We start from the raw sequence: 26,287 nt of genomic DNA on the forward strand, positions 1-26,287 counted from the left end.
TTCTAGCCAATTTATACACATGAATGCACAATACTTAGTTCTTATGACTATTGCCAACTTTACAATATACTATCCTACTTCAATTGGCTCGTTAGTGATCTTTGGCTTTGTTATATGGTCTTACAACTTGTCTATTCTGTTTTATTGATTTTGTAAAATATTTTATAATTGCCACTGCAGTGCTGTGTATCAGGAATCCTATTCATTCCTATGATATTTAGATATATACAGAAATGTTTGTAATTTTCCCAGGTTGTGTGTGTGGTGGAACTAGTGCCCTATGCTGTGAGACACATGAGTACATTCACTATCAGTTTGGACATACACAGTAATGCGAATGGAGGGATGCTGTCCACTACTTCCCACTACGATGTGAGTTTTTATGAGATGGATGGAGGGATGCCATTTGCCGCTTCCCACTAAGATGTAAGTTGTTAACTGTCGGGCTATCAATGCTGCTAGCTAGGACATTTTCTTAAGTAATTTTTTCCTTTTCATTGTTGGTTAGTGCAATTTCTTCCTTTTCATTGTAGGTTAACCGGCTAATATTGTTATAAACAAGAAATGTGTAAAAAGAACAGGATTGTATCTATGTGTATTAGGCATTTATTTCACAATGAAACAGCAAGGTCCACAAATTGCATTAGAGATATTTTCTATTGTATCAGAAAAGAGATACAGTCCTTGTACACCAAAAAATATTTTGTTAATAGGGGCATGTATCTGGCACATTCAGGACATATGAAGACAACAGCAAGCATGGACCAGTGATGAAATGATAGTCCCCAAGTCACGTGGAGTATATTGAACAAGTTGCCATTAGTCTTGAGAACTAAATATCTTTCACTCATGTGAGTAATTTGGGGAGAATGATAATTATGATAAAAAGGGCAAGGACCATCTGCATAGAGGATGTGATTTTAACTTTTATTCTAGATATGTAACTATAAAATATTGTGTTTAGTGACTAGGAAAATAATTTATTGAGAAAGGGAATGTCGTACAATGTACACATCACTAGCATGCAACAGCATGTAACAACACTGATCACACTTATGGCTGTGGTATTGTAAGGTGTTAAACTCAACACTGCTCAGCAATGAGGTTGCTATAAGAGTTAATGATACTCTTGAGGGCATAATAGGTAGAAGTGATCAAGGGTTGGATAGGGTAGCATATTGTGAGCATGGTGAAGAGGTAACTCTCGAGAATATTAACTAGATGTTGGTAGAAAATTAAGCACTAATTGTCCCAGAAGGCAAAACTATGGTTATTTTGGAAGAATGTCAGTATGTGGAGAAAGTACATCAATTCTCCAAAGGCAATCAAATCAAGGAGTGGTGGGTGGAGGGGTGTTGGTTATCAGACTGAGCAAGCTCTAGGAAACTATTTAAATGGACAGTGCACATTTTTCACACATAAGTAATTACAATATTCAAAACAGAGAACAGATAATTAATAAGCCTACAGGTTTGAATATTATACAGGGCACATACATGGCATCAATGGATATGAAAAAATACGTATACCAACATTCTGGTTGACACTGTACAGGACATGACTGGCCATAACTTCAGGCATTACAGTGGATGACCTGTAGATGAGACTGACAATGTCCTTATGTTCCTCAGTACAGTGTTTAGTTATAATTCACTCAAGTCTGGGGATAGTACCTATGTTTAGAAGCATGGCTTGGCTGTGGCTCTCTGTTATTATACCGCACTGCTAATATATTTGTGACTAAATTTAAAATTTACATTGGTATTCTGCTTCCCACCTATGCTATTAATATTGTACTCTTGATCAGACATGCTGATTGTATATTGTATATATTTTTATTGTATAGTGGTTCTAAGAAGGGATGCTGTGATTTTGTTGATGAAATGAATCATATGTACATGAGAAGGTACAGCTTTCAGAACACAGTGAGGGAGGATGGCTAATGTTTTTACACCTAAATAATTTCAATATTCAAAACAGAGAACACGCAATTAATAAGCTGCCAGGTTTGGCAACTTACTTAGATTTAAAAATTTCTTTACAGGATACACTGATTGTATGTGACATTTTTAGAAAGGCTACAATGTGGGCAAGATGGCAGCTTTCATGTGAAGTCAGATCACCTTCATAGTGTACCCCAGTCTAAGGAGGAGCATTATCGAGAATTTCAGTGCATTCTGTACATTGTGTATGTCAAAGGCTAGAACTTGAGGAATGTAATGAATACCAATACTGCATAAAAAAGAACTCGCTAGGACTAGGCAAAGGCAAAATGAAAATGAAATCATACTACAGGCATTGAACGAGGAGTAGTAGTTCATTGGTTGCCATAGAATAACATACTTTGGCATGATTTCACAAAAAGTAGGCAAAAAGCTTACAACAAAAAAGATAAAGCTGGTGCTCTTTATTCATCAGAATACTGGACAAAAACTCATGTGTAGAGAGGTCATTTATGAAAAGTACAATGCTACTGGTGTATACTGTATCAACTGTGACAGTTGTCCTGCAAGGTATGTGGGTTAGAATGGCAAGAGGCTTTGGCATTAGGTTTATTGAACATGAACATTTACAGTATTTGAAGCCTGCTTTAAGTAACCACGTATGCAGTTTTGGCCACTGAGTAATATGTGTAGCTAATAATTTACAAGTCTTGTATACAGACGATAAGTGCCAGACGTTAAACATTCTTAAAGAGACTGAAATTATGTGGAGCCTAAAAGTATACCTCCAACAGAGTTAAGGCAGTACAATATACTATCCAAATTCAACTGTCTGTCAGGGACATAATGTCATGGTTTTTTGACTGCCTGGCTATTGATCTTGGCTTTTGATATATAATTTTGTGTCTGGTCTATTTTGTTTTATCCATTTTACGGTGACATTTTCTTGATTGTACTTTAGTGTTATGTAACGGGGGTCTCAATAACACCTGTTATATTTGGATATGTGCAGAAATGTTTGTAGCTTGTGTGTACTGCTGCGAGAAACATGACTACATTGAATAGCAGTGTGGCCTGCAAGGCAAGGCAAGGCAAGGCAGTTTCAGGGGCGCTGAAAGGTTTTTTTTTTTTTTTTTTTTTTTAGCAGTTAGGCTATCAACGCTACTAGCTGGGATTTTTCCATACATATTTTTTGCCTTTTCATTGTAATTTAACACTTCTCTTAAGATGTCAGTTTTTTGAACTGGTAAATTTGCTTTGTAACACCTTGCTTGTTGCTTAGAGAAGGATCAGTCCCGTTATTAGGACTGGTGACTATTTTTGGGTCACAATTTCAACTATGTTTTATATTTTGTTCAGATGTACATCTGAGGATGTTATTTCATATCATGTAACCAATTGTGTTACTATGAATAAAGGTTCATTTATAGCTGGAAGTGGTTTATTTGTCAAATGCAGAGTACTTCAGTTGCAGTCACCCACAACATGAAACAATTTGTGAAGTTAAACATGTTTTACTGTGGTAAGTAACTAAGTTTCTCCAAATGTATACTAAACTAAATAATTTACTTTTATCCTGCTTTTCTGTAAAGGAGGCGAAAGGAGGGGGGGGGGGGGGGGGGTGATGGGTTTGCAAACATTGTGAGTTAATGGATGCAAGTTGTCTCGCTCCTAAACATAGTTGTTTGTTTTAGTACTGTTTTACTCCATATTATACCTCCTCAATGCCAAACAACATAGATTCCAAAAGGATTGGTCATGCAAAAACTGGCTTATGCATTACTCACATTACATACTTGATGTCATTGATCAAGGTAGTCAGGTAGATGCAGTACTTCTTAGCTTCTGAAAAGCGTTTGACCTAGTACTGCACCTAATTTTATTACTGGAAAGTATGTTTATGAAATATCAAGCACAATCTGTGACTGGATTGAGGATGTCTTGGTTGGAAAGCTGTAGCATGTTATTTTTGATGGAAAGTCATCAACTAATGTTAAAGTTAGGTGTGCTCCAGGGATGTGCGTTGGGACCCTTGTTGTTCATCTTGTATATTAATGAATTTGCAGACAATATTAATAGTAACCTTAGACTTTTGGAGAAGATGATGTAGTTAACTACAATGAAGTACTATCAAAAAAGCTATACAAATGTTCATTTGGATCTTGATCAGATTTCAGAGTGGTGCAAAGACCGGCATCCTGCATTGAACATTCATAAATAAAAACTGTGAACCTTACAAAATGAAAAATTGAGTACTCTGTGACTACAAAACCTGTGAATAACTATTGGAGTTAGCCAACTCATAGGAATACCTGGATAAATGTAGGGTTATGATACGGAACCATTACACAGACTCAGTCACAGTAAAAGTAGGTGGCAGATTACAGTTTATTGGTAGGATAATAGGAAAATGCAATCAATATGCAAAAGAGATTGCTTACAAAACACTAGTACAACACATACTAGAATGTTACTCAAGTCTGTAGGTATCCATACCAAATAGCACTAACAGAGGATGCTGAATGTATACAAAGAAGGGAAACAAAGAGTCCGCAGTGGTTTCCAGAGTATAGATGTAGATCATTATTGTTATTATTATTATTATTATTATTATTATTATTAGGGAATTTTCCCAAGAAATGGAAGACATTAAGCAAGTAATTGAATCAACTTTTCTTAGGTTCTTCTTCTTGTTCCAACAGGCTTTCATTCTTTCCAAGAAGACTTGGTTACATTCTGCTCACCACTTTGGTCTACATTGTTTTCCTTTTTGTTGCTCTGATGAAACTTCCCATTTGTCTATTTTGTGTCTGCAATGTGTCTTTCTAAACTGTCAGTTGGTCTTACGTTCAGGTTTTTGAGGCCCTTTCGAATTTTGTTCAGTCACAGTGTTTAGTTCTTAAGTGATGTTAGAGAGTCCACTATCCATTTTGTTAGGTTTTTTTCCTGATAGCCTGTTGGGATGACCAAAGAATTTCATTTGTCTGTTCTTACTGTCAACTCCGCAGCCTGCTGGGATGACCAAAGAATTTCATTTGCCTGTTCTTACTGTCAACTCCGCAGCCTGTTGGGATGACCAAAGAATTTCATTTGCCTGTTCTTACTGTCAACTCTGCATTTTGAAAGCTTTTTTATTTTGATCGATTGTAGTCTCTAATGGACTTGGGAATCTCCTGCGCATAAATTTTTCCTAATGATCTTTCTCCCATTTTTTTTCCTTTGTTAATTGTTAGTGTTATGCTTGCATAGAGGAATGTCGGTTTTACAATTTTGTTGTAGTGCTGAATTTTTGTCTTGTCTTGACATGGACTTTTTTGTTGTAGAGGTTTTAGACTTACCTTAATCCTCCGTAAGTACTGCCAGGTCATCGGAAATGTCAGGTATTGTATCTAGGGGTTGTTTTTGGGAAATCCCAGTAGCATTGGTTACCAAAACCCACATTTCTTGAGTTCTTTCTGTCATACCTCCCTATCTGTGTCTAGGATGATGTTGAACAGAATAGGAGAGTCCATCTCCTTGTCTCACAACACCTGTTTGAATGTCAAAGGTTCTGAGATTTCCCACATAAATTTTACTTTAGGTTTCATTCCAGTTAGTGTTTGTTTTATGAGTTATCATGTTTTTGGGAACTAGTCCCCTCGGTTCTAAAATTTGGAATACTGATGGGCTATCTGCTGAGTCTTAAACTTTCTTGAAATCTACAAATGTGTGTCCTGGAGGTTTTGTGTCTAAGGGCTCACATTTTGAGTATGGTTTTAAGGTTAAAAATTTGTTCTGGGCATGAACTGTTCACTCTGAATCCTGCTTAATGTTCCTCTGATTTGGGTTCTAATTGCTCTATTCAAGAGGCAATTATTATTATTATTATTATTATTATTATTATTATTTCTTTCCTTTCTCAGACGTTATGTCTGGTTAAAAATGGAAAGTGATGCGGACCTTGATCAAGCGTGACTTCCTTTTAACTGTTCGGTATATGTTACATTGCATTTAGGAACTTTCGCATAATTGAACGTGTATCAATAAATTACCGATTTCTGTAATTGTATATATATTTTTGGATGTAGCTGTATTGCGTTGATGTACTGGTGGATATTGTGTGGTATGACTCCTGTAGTTGATAATATAATTGGTACATGTCAACTTTATCCTGATGCCACATGTCCTTGACTTCCTCAGCCAATTGGATGTATTTTTCAATTTCTTCTCCTGTTTTCTTCTGTATATTTGTTGTATAGGGTATGGATATTTCGTATAGTTGTGTTAATTTCTTCTTTTTATTGGTGAGTATGATGTCAGGTTTGTTATGTGGTGTTGTTTTATCTGTTATAATGGTTGTCTTCCAGTATAATTTGTATTCATCATTCTCCAGTACATTTTGTGGTGCGTACTTGTATGTGGGAACATGTTGTTTTATTAGTTTATGTTGTATGACAAGTTGTTGATGTATTATTTTTGCTACATTGTTGTGTCTTCTGGGGTATTCTATATTTGCTAGTATTGTCCATCTGCTTGTGATGTGATCTACTGTTTCCATTTGTTGTTTGCAAAGTCTGCATTTATCTGTTGTGGTATTGGGATCTTAAACAACATGCTTGCTGTAATATCTGGTGTTTATTGTTTGATCCTGTATTGCAATCATGAATCCTTCCATCACACTGTATGTATTGCCTTTTCTTAGCCAAGTGTGGCTGTGTTAGATGATACGGTTGCTTGCCATGTAGTGTTTTCTTTTTCCAATTTACTTTCTTTGTATCTGTTGATGTTATGTGATCTAAAGGGTTGAAGAAGTGGTTACGAAATTGCAGTGGTGTAGCCGATTTATTCATATGAGTGATTGCTTAGTGTATTTTGCTAGTTTCTGCTCATCCTATAAAGAATTTTCTTAAATTATCTACCTGTCCATAATGTAGTTTTTTATGACAATAAATCCCCTTCCTCCTTCCTTTCTGCTTAATGTGAATCTTTCTGTTGCTGAATGTATCTGATGTATTCTACATTTGTGCGTGTAAGTGTATTGAGTGGTTCTCTGTCTGTATTACTCCATTTCACTACTCCAAATGAGTAGGTCAATATTGATGTAGCATAAGTATTTATAGCTTTTGTCTTGTTTCTTGCTGTCAATTCTGTTTTCAGTATTTTTGTTAGTCTTTGTCTATATTTTTCTTGTAGTTCTTCTTTAATATTTATATTATCTATTCCTATTTTTTGTGTGTATCCTAGATATTTATAGGCATCTGTTTTTTCCATCGCTTCTATGCAGTCGCTGTGGTTATCCAATATGTAAACTTCTTGTTTAGTGTGGTTTCCCTTGACTATGCTATTTTTCTTACATTTGCCTGTTCCAAAAGCCATATTTTATCATTGCTGAATACTTCTGTTACTTTAGTAATTGGTTGAGTTGTTGATTTGTTGCTGCCAGTAGTTTCAGATCATCCATGTATAGCAAATGTGTGATTTTGTGTTGGTATGTTCCAGTAATATTGTATTCATAATTTGTATTATTTAGCATGTTGGATAGTGGGTGCAGAGCATAGCAGAACCAGAAAGGACTTATTGAGTCTCCTTGGTATATTCCATGCTTAATCTGTATTGGCTGTGATGTGATATTATTTGAATTTGTTTGGATATTAAGTGTGGTTTTCCAATTTTTCATTACTATGTTTAGGAACTGTATCAATTTAGGATCTAATTTGTATATTTCCAATATTTGTAGTAACCATGAGTGGGGTACACTATCAAAACCTTTTTGGTAATCAATGTATGTGTAGTGTAGCGACCTTTGTTTAGTTTTAGCTTGATATGTCACCTCTGCATCTATTATCAGTTGCTCTTTACATCCTCGAGCTCCTTTGCAACAGCCTTTTTGTTCGTCATTTATAATTGTGTTCTGTGTTGTATGTGTCATTAATTTCTGTGTAATGACTGAAGTTAACATTTTGTATATTGTTGGTATGCATGTTATGGGAGGATATTTTGCTGGGTTTGCTGTGTCTGCTTGATCTTTAGGTTTCAGACAAGTTATTCCTTGTGTAAGTGTATCAGGGAATGTGTATGGGTCTGCAATGTAACTGTTAAATAATTTAAATTTTGTGTGTGTGTTTTATTTATTGTGCCTGTCTACCGGCACTTTCCGATTTGGTAAGTCTTGGAATCTTTGTTTTTAATATGTTAAATAATTTAGTTAGATGTGAATGTGTTGAGGTGAACTTCTTTAGCCAGAAATTTGCTATTTTATCTTTTCCAGGGGCTTTCCAACTGTGAGTAGAATTAATTGGTCGGGTGACTTCACGTTGCAAAATTATCACTTCAGGCATTTGTGGTATCATCTTGTATGTATCTGTTTCTGCTTGTATCCACCGTGCATGTCTGTTATGTTGTACCGGGTTTAACCATATGTTCCTCCGGAAGTGTTGCATGTCTTCTGTTTGGTGGATTGTCTATTTTAATGTGTGTGTTATCTAATGTCTGGTAAAACTTCTTTTGGTTTGTGTGGAATGTTTGGTTTTGTTTCCTTCTCTTTTCACTTTTTTTGTATCTTCTAAGTCGTTGGGCCAATGCTTCTAATTTCTGCATCTTTTCATCTAATTGCTCTATCGCTTCTTGTTGTGAGATATTACCTAACTTTTTTTGTTTTTTGTCTGATATTTCATTTCTTATAAATTGTGTTAGCTGTCCAATGTCTTTTCTCAGTTTTTCTATTCTGATCTGTAGCCTGTGTTGCCATGCTGGTTTTGTGGGTTTCTTCTGTGTGTTGGTTGGTTCTGATCTCTGCCTAATCTGTATATTTAGTGTAGTGAGTGCTCCTATATAAACCAGTAGTTGTAACTCTTTCATAGTTGTATTTTCATTTATTTTGTTGTGTATGATTGTGTTGATAGTTGTTGTTGTTATTTCAACTTGTGGGTTATTTGGTGTCTATGCAAGAATGGTCTGGTCTAATTTCTGTATTTGTGTCTTTGTATTCTATATATGTCAGCTGAAATTTTTCTTCTTCTTCTTCTTCTTCTTCTTCTTCTTCTTATTATTATTATTATTATTAGGAATATAACTATGTTGTGCGTGTGAAAGTCTATCAAATATATCTATCAATTAGAACTCAAAATTTTCATTTATAATATTAGTTCCTGATCCCACTGGGTAAGTAGAGTGTTGAACCATTTCTGTCGGTGAACAAAAGAAGAATGTGGACTTGCAGACAAGAAACTATGGTCAGTATGTTCTCCATTGCTTTCTGGCTGACTGTAAAAATTGTTTTCAGGCTCTCGTAAAAGATGGCGAACAAAATTTCTTATTATTAATCTGCTGCCCCACAAGCCATTATAAACTTTTTTTATAATACAAGAATTTCATTGGGGGGGGGGGGGGGGGGGGGGAACCACCTCATATGGCAACTCTTCCACACTTCTTCATTTTCATATAAATTACAAAGTATAATTAGGTCCAACAGTTTTAAGTACGTTGTTAACTCCAAAGAATACTGCATAGAGTTACTGGCAAGAAGTATCAGCTCTGTCCCAATGTACAGAATTCCAAGTAAGACGACAACTGAACAAGTCTTATATTTTGGAGACAAGTAGGAATAGATAATTGTAAGTAAGGCAAATTTTAACAAGTTCTTCAGCAATTTTCATTGTGTATTCAATGAAATGCCTCCACCTAAAACCTGTGATAGCAACATGAAAATGGAAATATCAGTACCATCATTAAAAGCAGACATTTGCAACAGACTGTGCAGTCTATTAAGTGAAGGAAGCACATTAATAGGAGGAGGAGGAGGAGGAGAAGCAAAGTAACATGTGAAAGGATCACAAAAACAGTAGAAATATTTAATGCTAGGAAAAGAGGCTGAAGAATAAAGCAAATAATAATAATAATAATAATAATAATAACAAGAACATTGCTACTTATAATGTTACATATTATAAAATTAAATTTTAGAATGTAGTAGTAAAGACAGCAAAACATATATCAAAAGTGGATTAAAAATAAAACAAAGGTAGTACTGTCCATTGGTAAAACTGAATTAGATGTTCATTACTATTTCCCCAATAGTGTTGGTTGTACATATGTAAATGTAGCAGTTCAAAGCACCAAAGTAAATCTCTTCTTGCTATATTGTCAAGCCCTAGATTTTTATATTTCGATTTACGTACTTACTCCCATTTTTTGCAGGAATTCCTCACAGTAATTCCATGTTTGTCACAAACACATTTTGCAGTTATGTAACCTACAGCAATATCTCCTATGTAATTTGTCTTACTACAAATTTTCCACTCAGTATTGTCAAAAGCTTTCTGTAAGTCTATAAATGCTATAAACGTAGGTTTGCCGTTCTTTAACCTATCTTCTAAGATAAGTTGTAGTATCAGTATTGCCTTGCATGTTCCTACATTTCTTTTAAATTCACTTTTTCCATTTTTCTGTAAAGCACTCATGTTAGTATTTTGCAACCATGTCTTGTTAAACTGATAGTTCTGTAATTTTCACACCTGTCAGCACCTGCTTTCTTTTGTGGAATTATTTCATTCTTCTTGAAGTCTGAGGGTACACATCTTGCACACCAAATGGAAGTGTTTTGTCATGGCTGACTCTTGGAAGGCTATCAGTAGCTATGACTGAATGTCATCTACTTTTGGGGCCTTCTTTCGGCTTATGTCTATGAGTGCTCCACCAAATTATTCTTGCAGTATCATATCACTTATCTTCATCTATGTCTTCTTCCATTTGTATAATATTGCCTTCAAGTTCATCTCCCTTGTACAGACCTTCAGTATAACAGTAAAACTTCATTTATATGTTTTTCAACGGACTACAGAAAAAAACTTATAAGTGTGAAAACGTATATATGAAATATAGCACCATACTATCAAATTGATTGGTAAACACAAATGAAAAATCCAGTAAATAAAAAGTTACATTCTACAAAACATTATACAGGCTGCGATCTAGCAACACTAGTTTACAGTACCGGTACAGTGCTCTAATGCTGCAGTGCACATTGAAAATAATACCAGAAATATTTGAAGCTATTTATAATGCACTGAAGAAGGAATATGTGAAGGCAAATAAATTTAATACATACTGCAGTCATGAAAAATTTTTATTTCCACATAAGTTGTAGATTTACTTCTTTATATCGTCGGGGGTATATCCTGGCTGTACTTCATGCCTAACAGCATCCACAATTTCATTATAGCTCTCACTTTTTATTCTGTTTTTGTACTTGGGGTGTCATAAGATATACAATGCTTCACCTGCCTCGAATATTTCTATAAATTTTGTCATACAGGGTGTACATAAAGTCCAGGAACACTTTCAATTATTTATTGCACAAGAACCAAGCATTGTACAGACATCATACTTATGTCATTCTGAAGAGAAACGTTGAAAGTTCTTTTTTTTTGTTGTGATGTATACTGCCACAGTGTAATTTGGTAATTTTCCGACAGTCAGTGCTAGTCGCAAACATGGAGAGTTCAGGTGCGGAGCAAGCTTTCTGCATGTTGGAGTTCATGAAATGGCCTCGCCGATCACCAGCTCTCACTCTGTGCGACTTTTTTCTGTGGGGACACATTAAAGAACTGGTGTATGTACCGCCGCTACCACGTGATGTAACAGAGCTCTGGAAGAGACTACAGGAAGCGACTGCCACCGTCATGATGCCATGCTGGGGTGGGTATGGCAAGAACTCAATTACCGTATTGACGTGTGCCGGATCACTCATGCTTCGCATATTGAATGTTTGTAAAAGAACTTTCAGAGTTTCTCTTCAAAATGCAATATGTATGACAGCTGCACAATGTTTAGTTCTTGTGCAATAAATACTTGAAAGTGTTCCTGAACTTTATGTACAACCTGTATATGCAACACCATGTAAATTTGGGAGTCATATTGATAAACATTGTGTGTCAGACAGCTGCAGCAATGCTAGCACTCCAAGCGGTTGATTTCTCCATGCAGTAAACATAAGACAAACACTTCCTTTGATCAAATCTAAGGCGAGGAGCTAGATTTGATCAAAGAAAATGTGACCAATGCCTAACTTCGACAAAGTTCCTTATTACACTATCAAATTTTATTATAGTCTAATATCGGCCTTACCAATCCACTTCCCAGCAACCCACTCTGAAACACTGCATCATAACTTGTGCACACTGTGGATATTTGACCTGTATTTCTTCCACCTTTCAGATTTGCCTTCTTTGCTTCGGACTGGTTTTCCATCTGAGTTCTTTACATTCATGCACCTGCCCCTCTTTTGTCTAAAGGTCTCTCTAATTTTCCTGTAGCCATCATCTATCTTTCCCCAAGTGAAACATGCTTCTAAATCCTTAAATTTGCCCTCTAGCCACTCCTACCTAGCCATATTGCACTTACTGCCAATCTCATGGTTTAGATGTTTGTATTCCCTTTTGCCTGCTTCATTTGCCAAATTTCTATATATTCTCCTTTTATTAATTAAATTCAATTTCTCCTATGTTATCCAACACTTTCTATTAGGCATTGTCTTCTATTTATTTGATCCCCTGCTGCCTTCACTATTTCATCTCTCGAAACTATCCATTCATGCTGTACTATACTCCTTTCCCCCGTTTTAGTAAACCATTGCCTAATGCTCCCTCAAAGTCCCGAAAGTCTCTGCTCTTTCAACTTAACCAGGTCCCATGTTCTTAATTTCACACTTTTCTGTCATTTCTTAAGTTTTAATCTACAGCTCATGACCAATAAGTTGTGGTCAGAGTCCACATCTGCCCCTGGAAATGTCTTGCAGTTTAAAATCTGAAACCTCTATCTTACCATTATATAATCAATCTGAAACATTCCTGTGTATCCAGGTCTCTTCCACATATATCAGTTGTAGAAGAATGAACCAGAATTTGCTTGCAATAATTAAACATCTCTTGTTTGAAACTGATAAACTATATTTTATTCAAAAAAATCTCCATTGCTATTTATACAAAGCAAACCAGTCAGTGAGCCGTTTTCACACATTTTCATATGAATTGAAGCATTGTTCAGTGAGAGCGTGTCCCAGAAATTCAAATACATGATAATCAGATAGAGCCAAGTCTGAAGAATAAGCTGTATGTCCTAGTATTTCCCAACTGAACCCCTCGATCATTTCCCTGGCCCGTTTTGCTGCGTGTGATGGGGCGTTACCATGGAGCAATATGACCTTTGCGTTGCCTTTTTCCATATTCTGGTCATTTTTCATGTAATGCTCAATTTAAATCAATCATTTGCTGTTGGTAGTGATCAGTGTTAATGGTTTCACCAGGTTTTAACAGCTCATCATGTATCACACCCTTTTGATCCCACCAAGCACAGCATTATCTTCTTTCCAAATTGATTTGGCCTTGCAGTGTATGTCAATACTTTGCTTGGATTCACCCATGATTTACTACGATGCTTAGAATTCTGAAAATATATCCATTTTTCATCACCTGTCACTATTCAATGGAGAAACGACTTCCTTTTGTATCTGGTGAGCAGCATTTCACAAGTGGTATTTTGATTTGCGTCTGTCTTTCATTCAGAGCGTGCCTGACCCATTTTCACACTTTCTACACCTTTTCCATAACTTTCAACTGAAGAGAAACAGCCTTCTGCATCACATTCAATTGTTCCGTGAGCTACTATTGAGTTTGAGAATCAACTTCCTCCAATGAGGCCTGAAATTTGTTGTCTTCGAACTTTTTCAGTGATTTCCCATGCTCATCATTTCTAACATCGAAATCCCACTTCTGAATTTTTTGAACCACTTGAAACACTGTGTTTTCCCAAGAGCATGTTCACCAAAAGCTTTTAAAGCATTCAGTGTGGTTCTGCACCACTTTTCTTCAAATGATAACAGAAAACCTATGCTGTCCACAAATCTTAGTTCATAGGCACATGTTTGGGGGTTATCAGATACCATTGCATGGAACTTGGGTTACTGCATTTTCACATTCATCGTCAGCCATTACAGGAAGGAGACAGTGCTGCAGACGTCGTGGTCTCATGGGCCATACACCAATGCCTAGCACCATCTATAGGGAAATTCTGGTTTCATACTTCATAACCTTCTTTCATTGTTCTTAAACCATGTGTTACAGATGGTGAAATTATGCTCTGTGCAAAATTCTACCATGCAGCTTCTTCTTTCATTCCTTTCCCCCAGTCCATATTCACATATTATTGTTCCTTATCTTCCTTTTCCTCCTATCTAATTCAGTCACCCATCGCAATTAAATTTTCATCTCTTTTAACTATCTGAATAATATCTTTTATCTCATCATACAGTTCTTCAATTTCTTCATCACCTTCAGAGCTACATAGCATACAAACATGTAATACTGAGGTGGGTGTGGGTTTACTGTTTATCTTTGTTATGATAATGCATTCACTATGCTATTCACAGTAGCTTACCTACATTCCTATTTGCTTATTCATTATCAAACCCACTCTTGCATTACTCCTGTTTGGATTTACACATATAAAACCCTGTATTCCCCTGACAAGAAGTCCTGTTCTGTGAACCATAGAACTTCAGAGATTTCCACTACATCTAACTTCAACCTATCCATTTCCTTTTTTAAATATTCTAACCTACCTACTCAATTAAGGGATCTAACATTCCATACTCCGATCTGTAGAACGCCAGTTTTGTTACTCCTGATGACGACATCCTCTTGAGTAGTCTCCACCGAGAGGTCTAATGGGGTACTATTATACCTCTGGAATATTTTTTCCCAAGAGGATGCCATTGTCATTTGGCCATACAGTACAGCTGCATGCCTTCGGGAAAAATAATGACCGTAGTTTTCCCTTGCTTTCAACCGTTCACAGTACCAGCACAGCAAGACCATTTTGGTTTATGTTACAAGGCCACATAAGTCAATCAGCCAACTACTGAACAGGCTACTGCCCCTCTTTAGGAACTGCATGTTTGTCTGACCTCTCAACACATATCCTTATGTTGTGGTTCTGATGGTATGGTTATCTGTATCGTCGAGCCACACAAACTGCCCCACCCAAGGCAATGACCATGGTTCATGGGGTGGAGGAGACCTGAACTCTACCACAAAATTTTGGGTGTTGTTCATGGATATTAACTGAATATTTTGATATAAGCGACTCATGACCTTATGTGGGTCATTAAAGAGTAATTGAATTTTCTTTAATTTCTTACCCTCAATTAACTTTGTGTCTGTCTTGCACTGAAAATATCTGCACAACAATGCAAATATTGATGGAATGAACTGTGCCTCTTCTTTGGAGACAAAGTTGTTCCACTAACTCATGGTACTTCCCACTGACAGAAGTGATAAAACACTTCTATCTTTACTCATCATGCTTATGCTCAACACTGCTCCATTCTGTCTTACGTTTGATTTCTTAACAGTGTTAGTTCTGTGTTAACAGTCATATACAGCAATATACAGAGATTTACTGATGAAAGGTTGGCTGATTATTATTATTTTCAATTATTCCCATTTAAAGAGAGCATTTGAACTTGAATTCCTTTATGATGATTGATTTGCAGGCCAGTTCTTTGTGCAATTTTGTGTAACTTCTCTATGGCGTTAGTGGCTTCTTTCCTATTATTTGTGAGGATTGCAAGGTCATCAGCAAAAGCTAAACATTTCACACTGAATCTATTTCACTGAATCTATTTTCTTTTCTAATGCCAATTTGGATTCCTTTGACTTCTTTTTCTCATGTCCTGATAATTTTTTCAAGAATGATATTAAAGAGTAATGGTGAAAGTCCGTCACCCTGTCGCACTCCAGTTTGGATTTCAAATGGTTCAAAGATATCCCCCATAAATTTAACCTTGGAGACTGTGTCAGTTAATGTTTGCCGAATGATTGCTCTTGTCTTTCTATCAATGCAGAATGCTTCTAGTGTGTTGCAGAGCACTACTCTGTCTATTGAGTTGTAGGCTTTTTTAAAATCTACAAAAGTGACCACTGTGTTTCGGGTGTTTCTCATCTGGAGAATCATTTTCAGATTTCAGATCTGATCTATGCACGATCGTCCCTTGCGAAAACCAGCCTGGTATTCTCCTATTTGTGGGTCAGCTTGTTCTTCTAACCTATTCTTGAGAACTTCTGATAGGATTTTATGTGTGACCGGCACGAGTGAGATAGCCCTGTAATTATTTGGTTCAGTTTTGTCCCCTTTTTTGTGGAGTGGATGGATGAGTGCACATTTCCATTCAGAAGGGATCTGTTCTGTTTCCCAAATGTTTAATATGATTTTGTGGATTTTTCCTGTTAATCTTTCATCATTTAGTTTCCATAGTTCTGCAATAATTCCATCTTCTCCTGGGGCTCTATTGTATTTCAGTGTCTTGATAATTTCTACTATTTCGTTGATGGTTGGTGGTTTAGCGTCAGGATTTGGTGTAGACGTCTGGTAGTGAATATCCTCTGTAGGCCTTTCACAATTGAGAAGTTTGTTGAAATAGTCTGCGAGGATTTGGCAGTTATTCTTTGTCTTAGTTTCTAGTGAACCATCCAGTTTCTTGAAGCAAAGATTGGGTGGCTGGTATCCTGCAATATGTTCTTTAAATGTCTTATACAAATTCCTGGTGTTGTTGTTCTTAAAATCTTGTTCTATCTCATCTAGTCGCCATTTGCCATAATTTCTTTTTTCCCTTCGAATAGTTTTCGATGTTTGTTTTCAGATTACTAGTAACTGTTGCCATTTTTCTGATGTTTTGTGACTATTGAAGTTTTTCCAGGCATTGGTCCTTTCTTCTATTGCTTGGTCACATATTATATTTCACCACGTTTGTTTTCTCCTTCTCGGGGGTTGACCCAATTTCATCGTGGATTTGAGGACGTCCACAAGTTCTGTCCAGTTTGTGGTGTTTGTCTGACTAATTTACTGTAAGATGTTTTCCTTGTTGAGTTTTATGTATTCGGGGTCTGGTCTCAGCACTTTGTTTAGTTTTGGCTTTTTTCTATTGGGTTGTAATCTGGTCTTCATCTGTAGAAGATAGTGGTCTGATTCAAAAAATCCTCTTCTCATTTTCACATTCTGAATTTCTGCTGTGTTACTCTTGGAGATGGCCACATGGTCTATCTGGAATTCACCCAACATTGTGTTGGGCGGCTTCCAAGTCTACAGTTTCTTGTTGGGTTTTTTGAATTGTGTTGACATAATTCTGATGCCGAAATTTTCGCAGAAGCTTATCAATCTTTCCCCATTCTTGTTAGTTCTCTTGTGAGCTGTATGGATTCCAGTGATTTTCCTGGTTCTCTCTCTCTCTCTCTCTCTCTCTCTCTCTCTCTCTCTCTCTCTCTCTCTCTCTCTCTCTTGCCTAATTGTGCCTTACAGTTGCCCAACAAGATTATTACATGGTGTTTGGCAATTTTGTTTGTCACCTCTTCAAGGTCATTCCAGAAGTCATCCACTTTCTGGGGGTTCTCCTTGTTATAATTATTTGTGGGTGCGTGTGCATTGATCAAGGTATATTCTTTATTGGCCGATTTGACAGAGCGCGTTGATATACGTTCTGAGGCAGACTGGAAGTCAATGACAGAGTCGCTTATAGATTTGTGGACTACAAATGCTGTACCAAACTGTTTGAGTCCTTTCTCATTAGTTTTAACTGCTGGTTTTTCTTTGTAGATCCTGTAGTTGTCTCTGTCAAAATGGTTTTCGCCCATAAATCGTGTTTCCTGAATTGCAAGGATTTTTATCTGGAATTTTTGCAGCACGTCTGTAAGTTGTTTGATCTTGCCCAGTTTGAAGAGAGTATTAGTATTAAGTGTACTGATGAAGTGGCTTTGTTTTGTGCATAATACTTTGGACGTCATCTGGTTCTCAACCTTAGGCGTAACATGATGCTCCTGGTCCCCCGGAATCCGATGACTAGGTAAAGCCAGCCTTGCAACTGGTGCCCGGGGTAGTGGATTCATTCCTTATTATTATTATTATTATTATTATTATTATTATTATTAATCCTTTGATCATTTTGTACAATGATGTTCAAGTTACTTTTAAACATCAGTCTTTTCCTGATCTTGGCTTTGGAATATGGAAAGGGTGAAAAAGGAAAGAATAACAACAACATATAACTTAAATATGTACGCAGCAAACGTATATGCTTACCTGCTACTGCTACCAGTACAACTACAATTACTACTCCACAGGACACACTACGCGACCCTCTGTCATTTGGCAGACCTTTAGGGTAAACAACAGTGTTATTGGGGTATTCTTCCACAACCTAGAAAACAAAAAACTGAATAGCCAAATTTTCACACGACAGTTAATTTACACATTGAAATAAAATTATTAAATTGCTAACTATGAGACTCTTTGACAGCCAGATATCCTACAACATACTGTAGCAGGTAATGTATACATTACAAATTTCAGTAGAATGATTCCTGCCTCTTGTGCCATAAACCACAATTAGAGCTCTCCAAAGCTCATTTTAAAATAATTTTCTAGGGTTCCCTAGACAATCTGAGATTAAAGAGTGATTAAATACAAACTGGAATCTAAACACTGTAAATGGAAGAAAGGTTAGGGTTTAATGTATTCTCAACAGGCAGTTATTACTGACTGAGCATTAGTATAGTTGGAAAAGTATAAGAGAAGATTTTGGTCACATCTATTTTGAAAGGGCCAATTGAACAGTTACCTGAGTGAATTAAGGTTTCAATTTTCCTAAGTCATAATGGGCAAACCATTAAGTGTAACAAGATTAAAGGCTTGTTTCACGTGCTAATTGGCAGAGGTCATTGCAGTTCGACAGCAAATAAAGTTACAGCTCGAATATCATCATAGGCGGCCCTGGATCTATGATATTTCTGAACCGGGGCAAAAACTTGATAGTGATGGCCCCCTTCCCCCATTGAAAATTTGAGATAGGATATCAAATTTTTTTTAAAAAAGGACAGTTTTTCAAAAATAGGTTCATTTTGTAGCGTACATCTTTCTGAAAAGTTTGATATATAAGACTTATATGTTTGAGGAAACGTAAGTCATTCAGTCATAAGTGTGCTGAAGTGCAGTGCAACACTTCTTCACACAGCATTCTTCTATTGCGTGTCACTGTATTTTGCTATGTGGAATTCAAATGTGTATATTTTGTAATGGAAGCCATCAAACCTACATTCAGGTGGACCAACGTGTGCTACATGCTACGCACTTTGTGAAACAATGTTGTTTTCTTCAAGAACATGAATTTGGCACCCCATGAAACTGCTGCCTGGGGCAAATACACAGGTATGCACTTTGCACCCCCCGCCTCCTCCCTGCCCATCACTTCCCCTCCCTAGATTTGGGCCTAATCACAGCTAAAATAATTCATGCTGAACAACTGCTATATAAATGAATGTACTCCATGATTTTATGGACCAGTACAAGCACAAATATTCATCAAAATTGAAAAACTTAATAAAATAATGATTAAAAATCTCCTTCTTATCAAACAGCAGCAAAACTATGCCCAACAAACACTAGTAGTAACACTATATTTTAGAACTGGAGTCTTCATCCATCAAGGCAGAGTAAAGGATAGAAGGAAAAAGGATTATTCTGTCTGTTCCTTGATGTGATTGCTTCATCTGTTGTCCTGGTAAGTACTATAAAAGCTTTCCTATTTTTGGATGATAAAAATTCTGGATAAATATATTTTGTTGAGTTTGACTGCACGATTACTTGTAACATGGGCTTCAGCAAAAAAAATTGAAGCTCAGCTATAGTATGTACACATAAATACATAAGAGAACGGTTACAATGCAAAACTGTGATAACTAAGTCCTCATGTGGTTGTCAACAGTTTGAAGTTGAAAGTGTGTTGAAGAGTTATAGTGAGACTTAGTCAATAACAGAAGAATACTGAGAGTCATTTCCAATTACTCACTCTGGCTATTTTGAAAGAAATCTTACAGCAATCTGGACCCAGTTCTCTCTCTTGAAGGCAGATGGGGTGAAATCAAACAGAAGGTAGAATCAAGCACGACTGACATTTGAGGTAAAAGTACTGCATGGACGCGCACCATTCAAGAAATCAGCTAATACCCGAGACTAACTATAATCAAAAAAATGCCACACAACAAAATCTCTGGTAGATGCCACCATTCTGTTGTCAAAGCTCCAACAAGCCTGTCATCTTCATGAAAAATAAAAATAAAAAAATATGACAAGACAAAATTTAAAACTGAATTGGCTAATCTATCCTATGAAAGGTACACTTTATTCCTAAGAATTGTATGTCCTTTAAAAACAGGTGTGTAAATGAGGTGATGGTCTATCTCCAGTCTTCTTTGCCTGTTCATTACCAAAAATATTAAGAAATGGGAATGAAAAATTTAAAGACCATCAGGTATCACCAATAAAACTGGGATAAAAGAAACAGTGTATAGAAGTATATTGCCCACCATTTGCAGATGATTTTTTATTATCGTTTTGAAATCTAGCAGATACAGAAACACATATCTAGGAACAGATAGCTGGTGGAGCAGGTTTAAGTATCTCTGTAGACAAAAATAAATTTATCACTAAGAAAAAATATAATGCTAAAATTATTACTGGTCACCAGTGGTTTGTTAATGGGCACTCTGTAAATCAGATGGACCATGTTATGGCAGACCAACGATACAGTTCATTCATAAGAGATGTCGGAGCATACAAAGGAGCAGATTGTGGTTCAGAGCACTTCCTAGTGACAGGAAAGATGAAAATCAAGATTATTTGGAATCAGCAACCAAAATCCATGCCAAAACTTAAGTTTGATGTAAAACAACTGAAGGAATTGTCTGTTAAAGAAACCACCGTAACTGAAATTAATAACCAGTTTACAGCACTGCAGGAAGTTGGGGGTCAAAATATAGGTGGGAAGACTTGGGACAGAATAAAGACAATAGTAACAGATGCAGCAGAGAAAACAATAAAAAGAAACTGAAGAAATGGAAATGGTTCAACAAAAACTGTCAGCGAGCAGTGGAAAAGAGGAAAGAAGCCAGTATGCTGTGGCTGCATAATGTGGAGAGTGAAGACACAAAAGAGACCAACATAAAGAGAAGAGACACAGCAAGAGTTCTACAAACAGAGAAAAGGAAATATCTAACCGTAGTCTTGGAAAATACAGAAGTGGAAAGCAAAAATAGACTCAAAGAAGCTGTTTCTGTATACAAAGAACAGTAAAAGACATTATCAAAGTGAAAACCTATTCATACGAGATCAAAATCAAAACATACTAACACAGCTTGAAGATATTCTAAGCAAGATGGAAAGAGTATTTCTCATAAATGTTAAACTGCACTGACACACAACTTTCAACTACACAGTGATCATGGCTAACAACAGTAGTACTGAAAAACACACATTACAGAACTGGAAGTGGTACACACCATTCAAAAGCTGAAAAACAAGGCTGCAGGCAAGGCCAGATATTAGTAGAGATGTTTAAAGAGGGTGGAAACAAATTACACACAGAAATTTATAACCTTATCACAATGAACTGGAAAACTGAAAGGCTACCTGAAGACTGGAAAACTGCAATAATTTCCCCATGCACAAGAAAGGAAACAAAATGGAATGCGGAAATTACAGAGGAATCAGTCTGCTGAACAGAACATATAAAGTTCTGTCAATGATATTCTCAACAAAATTATACCTTATGCAGAAAGCACTATTCAAGAGTAACAGGCTGGATTTTAACCAACTGTTCCATGAATGGCAATCTGTTTACTCTATGGCAGATCTTTGAGAATTTAACAAAAACATTCACTGTCTGTTCATTGATTTCAAGCAAGTCTATGATGGCATCCATAGAAATAGCCACAACAACACATTAAGAGAATTTAGGATACCTAGTAAAATCATTAGGATGATTCAACTGTGCATGGATGACTCACAGGCAGTAGTGAAGTGCAGAGGATCCATACTTCCCAACCAAACCAGCTTACAACAAGGAGATGGTCTTTCATGTATTCTCTTCAACTTTGCATGGGAGAAACTGGCTTGAGAGAGTAATTTACAGTTATACAATTGTCTCTGATTAGAACACACTGAAGTAAAACTCCTGGCATATGCAGATGATGATGTCGTAATCGGTGAATCAGAAGAGTGGAAGGCCATGTACATATACCTCAGGCACATTCCAGTAAAATGGGACTCTTGATAAACCAAGAGAAAACAGAATATAAAGAAATAGGTCTGATCATAAGGCCAAATCCACACTTTGAAATTGTCCACCATTCTAGATTCACAAAAGTTCATCAGTTTAAATCCCTTGGATTGCACTTCAGCAGTAAAAATATGATAACACTGGATAGAAATGTGAGAATAGCCTCAGAATCAATGTGTCTGTATGCTCTAAGCAGCCCACTCAAAAGTAAAGCTTCGTCAATCACCACAAAAATGAAGATATCTAACACCATTGTTTTCCCTGTAGTGCTGTATGGTTCAGATAGCTGGGCACTTATCAAGAAAGAAAGAGAAAAACTGAATGTTTTCAAAAGAAAAGTGATGAGAAAAATCTGGGGACCTGTATTGGGGAATGACATATGGAAAGTTTGAAAGAAATTTATCAGTTAATGAAGCAACCCACTATTGTCCAGAAATTAAAAAGTAAGAGACTGCAATGGGCTGGACATGTGGCTAGAATGGAAACCAACAGAAATGCTAAAAAAAGCATTTTAATGCACTCTCCAGGCAATACCGTTGGGCCACCTCAAATATTGTGGAAAGATGACATAGGGAAGGACGTTACAGCATCAGAAAACCCCACACGATGGAAAGAGACAGCAAGAGATAGAAGAAGATGGAAGCAGATCAGTGAGGCAGCACATGGTCTACAGGGCCTACAATCACTGAAAAGAAAGAAAAAGAATCAGTGGTCACATAAAGGAATATAAAAAGCTCAATGTAAATACATAAAACTGCAACCAGTCACTTTTTCGCACAGTTATTTACTATTCTAAGAACTGTTTTTCAAACCTTTTCAGGTTCATCTTCAGATGGTTATCCAGAAGTTACATATCTATTTCTAGCATAATTCTTAGTGCTGGCTCTGTGACAAGGAGATGGAATATGTGTTAATTTATCACCATGAGTATTGTTTTTTCTGTTAATATGGATGCAAAATTTTAGTTTTGAACTTACTATGACAGTATGGACGGATTTGTTCTGTTAGTGTTCATCTATCTGCCTCTACTGTGATGGCCAGATGGTACATCACTTCACACATTTTTACACAATATGCATGCATTTACACTGTGATAGACAAACTCTGCCAGCATCCAGTATGTGTCATACAACAGTTGCTTGTTACACATATCTTGACACAAAGATATGATATAGGTCTTCTTTGGTCAGAGATATTATTTGTTTTTCTTTGCACATATTGCAGTCAATATATGGACAAATACTTTAATCAGAACTCGTGTTAACATGAGAGTCCAAAAAAAAAAAAAAAAAAAAAAAAAAAAAAATTAGAGTGTTACAAGAACAAACTTCAAGTGACCTACATCTACATCTACATTTATACTCCGTAAGCCAGTTAAAGTTAGATATAGTGGGAATTAGTGAAGTTTGGTGGCAGGAGGAACAAGACTTTTGGTGGCAGGAGGGACAAGACTTTTGGTGGCAGGAGGGACAAGACTTTTGGTCAGGTGAATACAGGGTTATAAATACAAAATCAAATAGGGGTAATGCAGGAGTAGGTTTAATAATGAATAAAAAATAGGAGTGCGGGTAAGCTACTACAAACAGCATAGTGAACACATTATTGTGGCCAAGATAGACACAAAGCCCATGCCTACTACAGTAGTACAAGTTTATATGCCAAATAGCTCTGCAGATGATGATGAAATTGAGGAAATGTATGATGAGATAAAAGAAATTATTCAGGAAGCGAAGGGAGACGAAAACTTAATAGTCATGGGTGACTGGAATTCGTCAGTAGGAAAAGGGAGAGAAGGAAACATAGTAGGTGAATATGGATTGGGGGGGAAGAAATGAAAGAGGAAGCTGTCTGGTAGAATTTTGCACAGAGCATAATTTAATCATAGCTAATACTTGGTTCAAGAGTCATAAAAGAAGGTTGTATACATGGAAGAATCCCGGAGATACTAATAGGTATCAGATAGATTATATAATGGTAAGACAGAGATTTAGGAATCAGGTTTTAAATTGTAAGACATTTCCAGGGGCAGATGTGGACTCTGACCACAATTTATTGGTTATGAACTGTAGATTAAAACTGAAGAAACTGCAAAAAGGTGGGAATTTAAGGAGATGGGACCTGGATAAACTGAAAGAACCAGAGGTTGTACAGAGTTTCAGGGAGAGCATAAGGCAACAATTGACAGGAATGGGGGAAAGAAATACAGTAGAAGAAGAATGGGTAGCTTTGAGGGATGAAGTAGTGAAGGCAGCAGAGGATCAAGTAGGTAAAAAGACGAGGGCTAGTAGAAATCCTTGGGTAACAGAAGAAATATTGAATTTAATTGATGAAAGGAGAAAATATAAAAATGCAGTAAATGAAGCAGGCAAAAAGGAATACAGACGTCTCAAAAATGAGATCGACAGGAAGTGCAAAATGGCTAAGCAGGGATGGCTAGAGGACAAATGTAAGGATGTAGAGGCTTATCTCACTAGGGGTAAGATAGATACTGCCTACAGGAAAATTAAAGAGACCTTTGGAGAAAAGAGAGCCACTTGTATGAATATCAAGAGCTCAGATGGAAACCCAGTTCTAAGCAAAGAAGGGAAGGCAGAAAGCTGGAAGGGGTATATAGAGGGTTTATACAAGGGTGATGTACTTGAGGACAATGTTCTGGAAATGGAAGAGGATGTAGATGAAGATGAAATGGAAGATACAATACTGCGGGAAATGTTTGACAAAGCACTGAAAGACCTGAATCGAAACAAGGCCCCGGGAGTAGACAACATTCCATTAGAACTACTGACGGCCTTGGGAGAGCCAGTCCTGACAAAACTCTACCATCTGGTGAGCAAGATGTATGAGGCAGGCGAAATACCCTCAGGCTTCAAGAAGAATATAATAATTCCAATCCCAAAGAAACAGTTGACACGTGTGAAAATTACCGAACTATCAGTTTAATAAGTCACAACTGCAAAATACTAACGCGAATTCTTTACAGACGAATGGAAAAATTGGTAGAAGTGGACCTTGGAGAAGATCAGTTTGGATTCTGCAGAAATGTTGGAACACGTGAGGCAATACTAACCTTATGACTTATCTTAGAAGAAAGATTAAGAAAAGGCAAACCTACATTTCTAGCATTTGTAGACTTAGAGAAAGCTTTTGACAATGTTAACTGGAATACTCTCTTTCAAATTCTGGAGAGTGGCAGGGGCAAAATACAGGGAGCGTAAGGCTATTTACAATTTGTACAGAAACCAGATGGCAGTTATAAGAGTCAAGGGGCATGAAAGGGAAGCAGTGGTTGGGAAGGGAGTGAGACAGGGTTGTAGCCTCTCCCCGATATTATTCAGTCTGTATATTGAGCAAGCAGTAAAGGAAACAAAAGAAAAATTTGGAGTAGGTATTAAAACTCATGGAGAAGAAATAAAAACTTTGAGATTCGCCGATGACATTGTAATTCTGTCAGAGACAGCAAAGGACTTGGAAGAGCAGTTGAATGGAATGGACAGTGTCTTGAAAGGAGGATATAAGATGAACATCAACAAAAGCAAAACGAGGATAATGGAATGCAGTCAAATTAAATCGGGTGATGCTGAGGGAATTAGATTAGGAAATGAGACACTTAAAGTAGTAAAGGAGTTTTGCTATTTAGGGATTAAAATAACTGATGATGGTCGAAGTAGAGGGATACAGAAGCTTTCAAAAAGTGGTGCTACAGAAGAACGCTGGAGATTAGATGGGTAGATCACATAACTAATGAGGAGGTATTGAATAGAATTGGGGAGAAGAGGAGTTTGTGGCACAACTTGACAAAAAGAAGGGACCGGTTGGTAGGACATGTTTTGAGGCATCAAGGGACCACAAATTTAGCATTGGAGGGCAGCGTGCAGGGTAAAAATCGTAGAGGGAGACCAAGAGATGAATACACTAAGCAGATTCAGAAGGATGTAGGTTGCAGTAGGTACTGGGAGATGAAGAAACTTGCACAGTATAGAGTAGCATGGAGAGCTGCATCAAACCAGTCTCAGGACTGAAGACCACAACAACAACAAGCCACCCAACGGTGCGTGGCGGAGTGTGTCTTATTTCTATTCGTATATTAATGTATAATACAGTCAATACAAGCAAATACTTTAATCAAGATTGGCATCAACATGAATGCCCAGGAATAAAATAATACAAAGTTACAGTATTTACAATGAAAAGCAGCTGTTTTTAT

The 26,287-nt window shown here is 36.8% G+C and overlaps 1 protein-coding gene across 4 annotated transcripts in view; it reads right to left on the bottom strand.

Annotated features, from left to right (window-relative positions):
* The window catches only part of LOC126329815 (stimulator of interferon genes protein homolog), a 372,973-nt gene that overhangs the window by 230,135 nt on the left and 116,551 nt on the right, over positions 1-26,287 (bottom strand). For all 4 annotated transcript variants that reach the window (XM_049996215.1, XM_049996214.1, XM_049996213.1 and 1 more), the window contains one exon: positions 18,051-18,168. In XM_049996215.1, the coding sequence (XP_049852172.1) occupies positions 18,051-18,168 (118 nt within the window). The remainder of the gene's footprint in view (positions 1-18,050; positions 18,169-26,287) is intronic.

Source organism: Schistocerca gregaria, chromosome 2 (assembly GCF_023897955.1).
Source record: "Schistocerca gregaria isolate iqSchGreg1 chromosome 2, iqSchGreg1.2, whole genome shotgun sequence".
NCBI lineage: Eukaryota > Metazoa > Arthropoda > Insecta > Orthoptera > Acrididae > Schistocerca > Schistocerca gregaria.